Source organism: Numida meleagris, chromosome 3, assembly GCF_002078875.1.
Source record: "Numida meleagris isolate 19003 breed g44 Domestic line chromosome 3, NumMel1.0, whole genome shotgun sequence".
NCBI classification, from domain to species: domain Eukaryota; kingdom Metazoa; phylum Chordata; class Aves; order Galliformes; family Numididae; genus Numida; species Numida meleagris.
Window position 1 is genome coordinate 40,509,651 of NC_034411.1, and position 12,127 is coordinate 40,521,777.

At 43.3% G+C, this 12,127-nt stretch overlaps 1 protein-coding gene across 2 annotated transcripts in view; it reads right to left on the minus strand.

The window, feature by feature from the left end:
* The window catches only part of PGBD5 (piggyBac transposable element derived 5), a 69,079-nt gene continuing 59,398 nt past the window's right edge, over positions 2,447 to 12,127 (minus strand). Inside the window, exons 6-8 of one of the 2 annotated variants that reach the window (XM_021391911.1) lie at positions 7,520 to 7,625; positions 5,732 to 5,963; positions 2,447 to 5,139 (exon numbers count right to left, since the gene is read on the minus strand). In XM_021391911.1, the coding sequence (XP_021247586.1) occupies positions 5,768 to 5,963; positions 7,520 to 7,625 (302 nt within the window). In that variant the 3' untranslated portion in view covers positions 2,447 to 5,139; positions 5,732 to 5,767. Of the gene's footprint in view, positions 5,964 to 7,519; positions 7,626 to 12,127 lie in introns of both variants that reach the window. The other variant, XM_021391910.1, reaches the window with a different exon arrangement.

Sequence of the window (12,127 nt, forward strand, 5' to 3'; positions counted from 1 at the left end):
AGATAAAAAGGAAAGCAAACCACCATCAATGAGAAATTAGCATCAGAAACACCCCATAACCTCTCTGACAGCAGAGAGCTGTCACAGCCATTCCAATGGGAGCAGTGGGTAGGCGATGCCAGTATCTCTTGGGCCCATACAAAACCTGGTGGGGCAGCACTAATGGGGCAAAACAGGAACACCTTCACAGTGACTGCAATTAGTAAAGGCTTCAGAAACAATACCCTGTTCCATCCGGGATTTTCAAAATATCAGGAAGGATCAGCGAAGTAATACTACAGAAGTAAATGGAAAGGCCAACTCTGTGCTGTCGCCTCTTCCAGACTGACCAAGAGCTGGTGGGATGATCGGGATGTGCTCCAAATGCATTGTTGGCCAGGAAAGTTCTTCAGGGCTATATTCTGGAAGAATTGGAATTTTTGTATGGAAGCATGGGTATTCTCAGCTGTTGCCCAACAGTGAGATGACCACATAAGGGCCATTCCAACTCATAATGCTTCTGAAAAGAAAGGTAGGTTTGGGAAGAGCCTTTACAAGAAATACATACTGAGTAGCACTGGTGATAGGCTTACATTTGAGCAGGTGATGAGCTCTGTGCAAAATAGCCTAGTTAATGACAGGCCAAATACATAAATGTTTTGAAGCTGGAGTTCCTTGCTTTCCAAAACATTACTAACATTTCTCTGACACTTGCCTGTTTTTCTCAACCAGACAGAGATGAATTCTTGTTTTACAGACAATTAATCTTACACCAGTCATAGCAATCAGAAATTGCTGGGGCACATTCCACAGCAGGGATGGATGGAAGACTTCATACTTTCCTCAAGACAGCCTTAATAATTATTTATCTGAATTTATCTGAATTTTGCACTGATGACTGGACTACAGCAGAGCTTTGGATTCTCCGTTTATCTCCTGTAAATTGCTCTGGCAGGCTGGGCAGTTCTGTTTTATTCACCTTTCTCTTACCTTGAGAACAGCTTGGTTTTGACTCATATAGGCCAATATGGAGCAAAGAACCTGTGCTGTGCTCCCACAGCCATTGCTGCAGAGCAGGATGAAGTCTGTCTTGCTCCTAGTTTTAGTTTGGAAAAGCACATCTGACAAAGAACAAAGTTGCTGAAAATGCAGAACATGGACTTAACCAGCAAGAGCGCAAGCTCCATTTTACAGTTTCATCATGCCTTCATCTCTGCTGTGCCTCTCTGATTATCGACGGGAAAGCTCCTATATGAAGGGATAATGGTGTCTGAGGACTACCGCTGTCGTAAGAGCACTTTCCAAGAGGTAGACGCACAGAGTTATCAGTGCAGCATAAACCTCTGCTCATCACTGAAATCGGCTGCAGGACTAGTGGATGCTAAGATATGCAAGACACTGAGCCAATGGAGGCTTCTTTAACTACCCACCAGCTCGAGGCAGTTACTAAATGCTAGAAGGAAAAAAAAAAAAATCCCTTCAGCAAAAATAAAAAGCCACAGAAGCACAGCTGAAAGTGATTAAAGGGCTTTGAGTTGCTCTCCTTCATGCCAGTCTGGAAATGGCTAAATCCATTTTTCTCTAGGAATTATCTGAAGAAAACAAAGTTGTACCCATTAGTGACAATGGGATGTCACTGTAAATGAAGAAGAGCTGGGGCCAGAGAAAAGGAATGGGAAACAGAGAAGAGATGTCTTTAAATTGTGCCCCAGTGCTGAGTGCGCAAATGGGCTGAAGTAAAAAATGGCAGAGTTTCTGCAAGCCCTTGGAGCGTTTTTCAACTAAGACAACAGCAGTGGAAACCATTTCACGGTGGCTTCTGAGCTCTTGTCATATTGTTATATTACATGCTAGGAAAGAAATGCTTTCCAGGAATGGATCGTGGCAGGACAGACATTTCTTAAAAGAAGCACTGTGCATAGAAGGCGGTCAGTGTGTCTCACTGATGGTTTCTCTGAAACAGTTTGCATACCATAATTAAATCATTTTCAGAAGTACACGTGAATGAAAACTCAGTTCAGTGGGAGAGACGTGAGCCTTCCTGATCCCGTGTCTACTTCAGCTTCAAACTCTCTTTCCTAGAAAAATGCACAGAAGTTCCTCTGTGACCTGGTTGGCATTGCCACTGTCTTTTAGCCACTGCTGAGCTTTAAGATCTCTTACCCAGATTGTCTCGAGGATACAAGGAAAAAAAAATAGAAAAACTTGGTGTCATTTCACAAGCCATTGCACAATTAACACACACGTGCACAGTACAACTAGCATCCTTGCACTACTTTGAGACTAAATCTTTTTTTTTTTTCCTTTACCTAGGGAGAAGCTTTAGTGTTACAGGCAGGTGGGAAAACCAAATCTGAGTCATCCAGTTTGCAGTAAAGGAAATGTTACAGAATCTGAGCTGCGATTAACAAACTTTTGCTTTTTAATCTCATTCAATTTCTTCCTTAATTACTTTGCGTTTTTTGGGTTTTTTTTTTGTAGTAATTTAGAGAAAGTGCAAGATGCTTTTTCAACAAGGAGAAATCCTAACTTTCCTCAACCCTATCCACTCCCAGTCAACAGATGGAGAAGATAAGGTGGAACAGTTATCTGTGGATATAAACTATGCTTTGGTGGGTTCTGCTTCTTGGCTTTAAGAGCCAAAATTCAGGCATTTTGTACATATAAATATATATATTTTTGCTTACTTATGGAATGTTTGTGCATGCTTAGGGCACCAGTTCAAAATGATGAGGGATGGTTAAGGCTAAGAAAATGAAATTCATTGCAAAGCTATAATTTTGTTTAAATTTTTCTCCTTTGCAAAAGGAGACTAAAGCATCTTCCCTGTAATAGTCAGCCACTGTGTAATCCCCCATCAACACCAATTCTAGGGAAAACTACTCAGGACCCAGTCCCTGAGGCAAAAAGCTAGGACCTCGTCATTTTAGCTCAAGTAATCCATATAATTAACAACATAACTAAGTTAGTAGAAAAACTCAATGTTCCAAAGCCTTGGACCTACTGACACCTGAAAAAGAAAAGGCATTTTCTAAATGGGAAGGCTTAGATCCAGGCCTTCAAGCATACACAGTAATGATGTCACAATTTGCAAAGGGCTCCAGATCTATCTGAAGGGGCTACGACATAGCTGGAGAGTGCTGTGCTTGCTCCTCAGACATGCAAAGCAGCTCCTAGGAGGCCCTGCAAGCCTCTCCGTTGCTGCTGGGGGCATCAGCCTCTTGCAAATGCTCAGGCCTCGCAGGGGAATGGAAGGAAGCTGGGCTCCCAGCAGCTACTGTTCATGCTCGTTGTTTGACCTGCAGAGTTCCTGTCACACCTTTCTTTACTGCCCTGACTCTGGCCCCCATATAAACTTAAAAGGCATAATGAAGTTGCCACTACTCATCCTGTCACAATGAAGGTTGGCATTGCCTGAGCAGAGAGCTCGCAACAGTAACGCCATTTGCTTTTAGGTATCTCTGTGGAGTTTCTTAAGAAATGGAAACCGAGGGCTGGACATTTGTTTTCCATGTCTCACGTTAGCCTCTCTCCCCCTTTGGATATTTAGAAGACAGGTAAGACAGCCACACCACACATTCAGTCTGCAGAATGGTCGTCTCCCTTCCCTGCTGGGACAAGGAGATTTGAACTTATCCTCAGGCTCCTCCATGGCCTAGCACTGCCAATGACATACAATGGTACAAACTCTCCCCTTCCTCTTGGGGCTCTGAGGCCTCCAGTGCACACGGTTGTAACCTTTGCTGTTCTGTTTTCCAAGATGGAGATGCTGTGGACTGAGAAGTGAAAACGGGCGCTTAAGAAACCTGCAGTTTGTCATCTCGTGGCTGGCAGGCAGAGCAGGACATGTGGTGTAGTCTCCAGGCTGTACTGCAAGCAGAACCACTGGGGCATTGGCTGTCCCTTTACTTTCCCCGCAACAAGGTGAGATCTGCCTAAGTTTACTCCAAAAATCAAGACGTTGGTGGAAACAGAAAGCTGTCAGTACAAGGATTCTCTTAGGGCCAGTCAGTAACTTACCAGCCCCTGCTGATTTACACAATATGCATTTGCAGTGCCTTGGCATCTCTGATGGTCACAGCAATGGAATTCAGGGAGTTCTGAAATTCATGTTCATGACCCTTTATAGTCTCAACCCAGATAGATACATACAAACTGGTGAGGTTTATACCGATCAAGAAATCAATTGGTCGCTCCATTCCTCTTGAATCAACCCAAGTCACTCTTCGGTAAAACTTCTCAAGAAATGCTAAGCTTGGAGACTGAAACTCAGTTGGTCCTTTAAGCAACACGGTTTATGCCCTGTAAGTTAATACAATCCTGTCTGCTTCCATCACTGCTAACCTTTAGAATACAGAGGGCTTTTTTGCGATTGAGTTGTAGACCGAAATCAATAATGTGTAGAGGGCAGGGCAGTATTTCAGTTCTCTCCTGTTTCATCCATACCTCCCCTATCTCCACTGCTTTCCAAAGCTTTACTGCCTTCAGATTCCACCAACGCCAAACCATAGCAGCTCAGCCACAGGCACCAGCACATGACAATGCTTGTCCTCTACGGTGTGACTCAGAACAGGAGAACTCTTTGGGTTTACTCTATTTTAGTGATGTTTAACTTCTGGCTGCAACTGGACTTCTTTCTTTTTGCAAAACACAGTGCTATGTTATTTTGATAAACAAGTAATCTGCTTAATTACAGCTTCTGCAACAAGCCCTGTGTTCAAGAGAGAAGAATTCCTACAGAACATCCTGCAGTGATAATGTGAAACACAGCTATTAGTGAATTATTTTCTTTCTACCAACTGTGTCCCAAATGAAGTTCAAAAATGGACTGAAAAGTCTTGACACTTACAAAAGGAAAATAAACAAACTGTTTTTGCTACACACTTAACAGTCCATTATGTTAGACTTCAAAACAATATACAAGACAGTTGAAATAAAGAAAAAAATAAGATTGTTACGCTCTTATTTCTGATCTGTATACCAACTGTGGCAGTTAAGATATGAGGCAGTATTACTTCACTCACTGTTCACGTATAAAATGTTTCATCTTGGTTTAAAAAAAAAGAAAAATCAATGTCATGTTTTTCCATTTTAAATGTACTCATGTATTTGGTTTCTTCTCATCTTGCTGTGTTCTACGGGGGATCAAATTGCCTTATGCTTTAAAAAGAAAAAAAAAAAAGAAAGAAAAAAAGTCTTAACCAGTTCTCAGTTCCCGGCTGCCTGCCTTAAAGGTTTTGTTTGTCAGTATGCCTGCTTGGGGTTGGTGTCTCGGAACTGCTTCTTTTAGCACTCTGTGAGGACAGCAACAAATCCTACAAGGTGGTTGGCACTCTTAACCACAGCCCACAGTGCAGACTTACATTACTTGTCCCAGAATTGAATAACTCCAAATAAGGTATAGAGTTCTATGCAATATCCACCTGGGACTGCTGAGCTACCTCAGCTTGTGACAAGCACTGAGCCCAAGCGAGACCTTACAAGATGACCCTGTTTAATAAATAGCATTGAGAGATAACTAATTTAAGTCCATTTCCAGTGTACAGATACCCACAGGGCATTCACATATGCAATTCTGTGTCAGCATTTCTTGTGGCACTTTCTGCGGAACATGTTTACATCCAGCTGCTACTAAGAACAAAGTTTACACCTCTCTAGTGGCATCACTTGGTGTTTTTGGATAAGGACAGCACTGGTGGTGTCAGAAGTTCCTTGCTTTGCTGTTCCCAGTGCGGTATTATCTTCTGCTTACCTTCCACCTCCTGCCTATGCCACCAAGAACATTGCATCAATGGGAGGGTGAGGTGTCTTCCAAGCCCAGAAGCTCCTTTACAAGTCTTTCACCAAACTGTGCACGGCTATACCTCGTCACGTGGTAGGCCTCTGACATTTTGTAGAGGATGTAGGCATTGTTTATAGCAATGCTGATGGCAAACCAGAACACTTGCTGCCAGGTCTTGTTCGGTTTGTGAGAAATAAAATACCTATAAAGTCAAGAGAAAAGGCAACAAACAAACAAATAAACAGTATTCAGAAACCACTTTCATCTGGAAGGCAAGAAATAACCCTAGAAGATTATGCAGTCCCAAAAGGGAAGCAGGACCAGTACTTACTGCCAAGTGCAAGTACGATCTTCAAGAATTTCATACTTTGTATTTGAAATCATTTATAGTTAGTTGCCTGTCTCTTCAGTTTTGGAAATTTCTAGCAGTGTCCTTGTTTCAGGAGCCAAAACCTCAGCAGCATTCACCACTGCGCATAGCAAGAAAACTGATGCTAGACTCCTAGAGCTTGCCTGTGACGAACACCCAAGTGCTGGGAACCGTTGGTCTGAATCCCTTCAGGCTGCAACTAAAATAAAGGACTCAGACCCATTAGGTTACAGTTTAAGGAAGACTACTGATGCCTCTCCTCTCAAATACCTCAATTGTAAGAGAAAAATTATTTCTGCTGTTGTCAACAGTATGTGGGAGGATATGGAGGCAGAGCCAGAGCATACAGCGCTGGTATGCAGAGCACCTCCTCTCCATAAGGCAGAAGAACTAGGAAGGACTGACAACCTTATATTTAGGCTCTGACTAATTCTAGGACTACCAGAATATTCTCTTCAGTCATAAGATCTTCCACTTCTCTATTTTCATTTTTTTTAGCAATCATTTAAATCTACTACCTCTTCTCTTTCTTTGTATTGCTTTCCACAGACCAAATTCTTGCTTCTTTGCACAGATTAACTTAGAAAATCTCTGCTGCTTTTTCTCCTCAGTTTTTAGCTCATGAAATCTTCTGCATCTCACTACTACTCCCATAGCCAAGCTTCCCCACTGCTATTCTTACTTGTCTCTGTTTCTCCCTGTTACATTAAGAGTTAGCAAAAAGGACACCAAATGGAATCCAGCAGCCAAAATATCTACATTCTGCTCTCCCAGTTCACCTAGATTGGCTCTGTATTCACAGCTGAGCATCTTCTGGCTCAAGGTGGCTCAAATAGCACCAAGAGAGATAATCACCACCTGCTGATAGAGGTAGAGAGCTGAGCTAGCCTGAGAGATTTGGAGACCCTATCTGAAATCTCAATTTAGCCTTGAATTTGATGTGGCCAAGAACATCGTCAGCCTCTTGGCTCATCTTTCTAACTCCTCTTACAAGTCATTTTCAAGATGCTAAGAACATGAGACTCATAATTTTCTTTTTTGGACTGGTAGATAAGTAGATAGAGCCAAAGTGACACTAGCAGGTCTTATAAGATTATTCAAAAGGTGAAAGGAAGCAGTAAAAAATGCAACATGCTTAATGATGACTACTCATTCATCTCCTTACTCCTGCAGAGATTCCCTGCAGCATGGCTAGCAACGCAGCTCTCACCATTGTGGAGAGCCAGCTTCTGTTCTTTGACTGAAACAAGAGTTTTGACAGATGAATTAAGTGAAAGCAGGACTGGGCTCTCAGCTGCTAATCAACATGGAGAACTCAATCGAGTTCTCAGCCATGGGGAAGGAAGGAAAGAAATAAACTCCCTCACCCCCAACCCACTGTCACTTACTTGCTGTATTTGTCGTCGTATTTGCAGATATAGCTAAGGTGAGCAGCAAATGCTTCAACCGCCAAAGGGCATGGAATTTCTCCGCTTTTTCTCTTAATTATAACTCCTGCATCAATTAGAAACATAACAGTTTTAAATCCACATGATAAGTGCAGCAATTGAAAGATACAGTTTACATACATTCATCATTATAAAATGATCTTTTTGCAAGTTTCTGTCCCAAAACTGGGAAGTGGCTTCTCTGTTACCTGGATCGGAGCTGTTAGTTTGACTTCTTTTCATTGGTAGTACATTGAACAAGAGAAAAAGGAAGAAGATGAATCAGTATTTAGTTGGAGGTGAAAAGGTGTTTGAGAGACAAATATTCTCACCGTATTTCAGGAAAAAAACCACATTGTCCTAGTCCCTCAGCAGCCCACTGCCAACAGTATATTAGTCTCTCTTCTGTTAGTTCAAAGCGAGTTGTGGCCGACTCTACAGCTGTGACTTGGCATTTTCTGCTTTGAGCTCTAACACTCCTAAACAAGTCCCTTGAAATGAGTCCCTTCCTCAGATCTGCCCCTGAAGACCAAGAGCAACACAACTTCCACTCCCCTGGGTACTACCTGGCAAAAGCAAAAAACAAAACAAGAATAGCCTCAGTTTGTCTGGTGTGTCTTTCATCTGGCTTCTTCCTACATTACTGCAGTATTTACGAGCCCAATGCTGTCCCAAGAAACTGCTCTAGCTCTTTGCTTTGTTACTCCACTCTTCCATGTCCTACCCATCCAGCGGGGTTGGGGGGAGGCTGCCTGTAGAAGGGAAGGATGAATGAAATAAACTTGTAGTACTTTATTGAGTCTGTTCCCTCATTTTTGACTTCATGTTCCTTCAGCATTTGATAGTTAGGTCTACAAGGGATGTGCTACCTCTTGCTCCATGTCTGAAGCTTACTGTCTAGGGAGGATCCCTGCTCCCCTCCAGGCACAACAGTATTTTTCTCCAACTCTAGAGAAGCAAAGGCTTGGCTGCATTCTTTCTCAGCATTGTTTCAGTACAGATATGATCCTGAACTTCCTCACTTCTCCAGCCTTCAAACTACCATTTCCTTCCTTTTACAATCATCCTAAAATGCTCCTCACGTTTTGATTGCAGACTTCACCATTTCATTCCTTCAGCTGGAAGTCTCATTCCATCCATTATCTCTGTCAAGCCCCCTGTGCTGCCCTAGCTGGCAGGCTCTATTTTGAAGCAAGACTTATGACACATAGTAAATGTCATGTTACCACTGAGCCATGCAGCAATTTATTTGAGGTTTTTAAATTCTGATTTTTCATGAGTCCAAAACAATATCACCTTTAAAACATTCAGCACTGTCTCCTTTCACCTCTTCCACTTCAGAACAGGGTGTAAATGTCCTCTCTCTTCTTCCCCTCCTCTCTTCCTTTGGAGAATTTATATTTCCTTTGCAATTTGCTTTGTATTCACAATCCTTAACAATGCATTGTGATGGCAGCTATGTGGGCACCACACACTCCCTCTCACTTTCTATTATATTCTGCGCAATGTTCCTCTGTACTGAGAACATTAAATAGCTTCATATACACATTATTTTTATGGCCTTCTCTGGGCTTGTTCTGTAGCCACAGGGCTGCCCCTCCAGGGAAGCAACTGCTGGAGCTGGGTCATTGGTAGCTGCAGGTCTCTGTGGCAGGAGGCCCCAAGCAAGCTGACTCACCGGCACCTCCGATGAGTTATTTCCTCTCCTGGTCCTCCCCCAGCATCGCTGTGCTGTGCTCAGTCCTTGGCAGCCTTCCAGGGGAGCGCACCACCTGCGCTGCGGCCTGCGCCTGCCTTCGCCTGCCTGCCTGCCGCTCTGGTGCAGGCTGCTGGCATCAGCTTTAGGTTTGGATTTTTTTCACGTTCCAAGTGCTATATGGCTTTTGATCAGCATGTAAATTTGTTACAGTTCTTTATCAGAGCTGCAGACAGTCAGCTTCGCATAGGGCCTAATGTTCAAGGGCTTCCCCTCGCTCCATCCTAACTCTCACCACACTTGGACACAACCCCATGATTTCAGACTCACAATGTGAAAGTTTAAGGTTGTAATCCTAGGGCCTCCCTGTCCTGAAACATATTTTTTAACATTCTGCTTCTTACCCCAGACTTTCCAATTTCACAATTAGAATTTTTTCAGGAAACAAAGATGTCAGCAGGCATTCCTCACTCCAGCTCCTCCAGGGTTAAGAACCATACCTGGCCTTGCTTATCAAAGCATTGCACACAAATGCCATGCTTCCACAGCATCTCCCATCTTCTTTTTGTTCCAGCTGTACAATCTTCAAGGCAGGGTGGGCAGAAAAGGCACGGACAGAGAAGCTAATGAGAGCTTTCTAGGGAACTGCAGCATTTGATACTGGCTGTGTCAGTAGGATGTTATTAGCAGCAGGCTCCTGATCCTGCTTCCTTCTCGTTGTTACCACTGTCTCCTCTGCAGCTGCCTCCCCATGCTCCCCTTGTCTCTCTTTAGCTTTCTATCTAGTTTGTACTCGTAAGTGTCAAACCCTACTTCCACCTTTTACCACCACCAGTCACTGGTGAGATGCTACCACATCACTTGCAGCTTTCCCTCTGCACATGTAGCTCAAACTTCATTTTCTATCGCTAGCTACTGTCTAATATATATATCTTTTAAGTAGAGCTGGCTGGTGAAGAGCGTCTGCGAAACCTCTTCACAAAAAGAAGCTACTTCTCAAAAGGATCTTGGGTTCAGTAACTTTTTGCTTAAACATAATACGCTTGAAAGAAAGCAGCCCAGCACCCTAAGAGCTTGCAAAGGAGCTGATGCTTCCAGCTTTTCATGCTGCCGAAGCCATGGGACTTTCATGGTCTCCAGCAGGCTGTGAACAATACACAGCACCAAGGACCCTGAGGCTCTCCATTCCCTCCATAGACCAGAAATTCCAGGACTCCCCAAGTTCCTGGTCATCATGCTGTGCAGCAAGTGATGTTGCTGCTTTCTCCATTCTGCTTTGTACAAAAAAAATATTTTAAAAAAAATTGTTATTTCTAGAACACAGTCCTAGAGATGTGGGGAAAGCAGGCTCCAGATCTTGAGTGGAAAACAAAATGCAGCCATGTCCCCCAGACAGGGAGGTTTGGACATATCACCTGGTTTACACTAAGAGTAAATTCCTGGAGTTTTTATGCTCCAGGAATCCCGATCTCTTTTGACTTTTGCAGTACAGACACAAAGGAAAATCCAACTCAAGTTAAAGGTTAAGGGAAATTGAAAAAAAACCACTGACTTTTGTTCTAGGCAGAAAATTCATACGTGATAGCAGAGTAAACAGGACCTTTTTTGCAAGACAAAAGGAATAAGTCTTATCCTTTAGCATCTGAGATAATGTACTATGACACACTGTTTCAAAACATCTATAATAAATAATGTGCTGCATCTAAGAATAGCATTCATAGATCAACTCTGACAAGAGTACTGCCCTCCCAGTGCCTCTGGCTTGGGTGGGATTTTCACTCCAAGTATATGCAAGGTTTACCTTCCCTACTTTCCTTTAAATCGCAATACATAGCTCACTGTTAGCTACACCCACCTCTGTTCTCACTCTAGGTTTTGCTTTGATCGTCTCATTGTCCATGTTTTTATATTTTCTTTTCATGGTCTCTCTCTTTTGCTCAGTGTGGAAATGTACAGTTTATTGTCAAGTAATCCCACTGGCTCCAGACTCTGACTGCTCCAAGTAGGTTTCACTCCCATTTACTCCTTTCTCCTCTCCCATTTAACACACTTGCTCAGCAGGTCTGTGCTACAGGCATGTCTCAAGGAGAACAGATTTCTCCTCTTCCTCCTCCATGTTTACATCACTTAGAGGAGACTTTGGTGGTCAAGTTACCTTCAACCAGTCTTGCTGCACTGACTTCAGAGATGCCAAATTACAGGCAAGCAATCTGGCCTCCTACCCTCCTGCTGAACCTCCATCTGTTCTCAGACCTTCACAGGAGACTCTCTTTTCCCCAGCGTGGCTCTGAAAAGCCCTCTCTGTTTTCTGCTCTGATTCGCTCTGAACTATCTTGGCTGTCCCAGCAGGCGTTTGGTGAGAAGTGTTTTGGGCAGGTCTTGCCCATCACATGCACGAGTCCTAATTAGAGAACCTTAAACCACCTCACATAGATAGCCTATAATCCTGCTCATGCTAGAACCTGTCCAACATTGTTCACAGACACAATCACTCACACTGCTGTGTGCTGCCTGGGAAGGCCACCGCCAACTCAAGCCTGCTCTTGGCCCCTCTTTGAAAGGGGCAATTAGCACTGACCTTCACAAAGAGGACAGTTTTCTAACCAGCTCTCTTTTTAGTAACATTTATGAATTACAACTGCAGGCTCCACACTAGCACATACAGACTATTTGACATTTAGTGATAACTCTTGCACATCCAGTACACTTGACAAAGTGAATGCAGGAAGCAGCACAAATCATGACCGTCACTGCTCTCATGGGGCAGCACTGCTCCAGAGATTGGCTTTGGAAGCATCACTGAAGTGTCACTTCTGCACGTGCATGTTTTTGGCATCAGCTCTCAGACACCAGCTCGCCCTGTCACCAAAGCC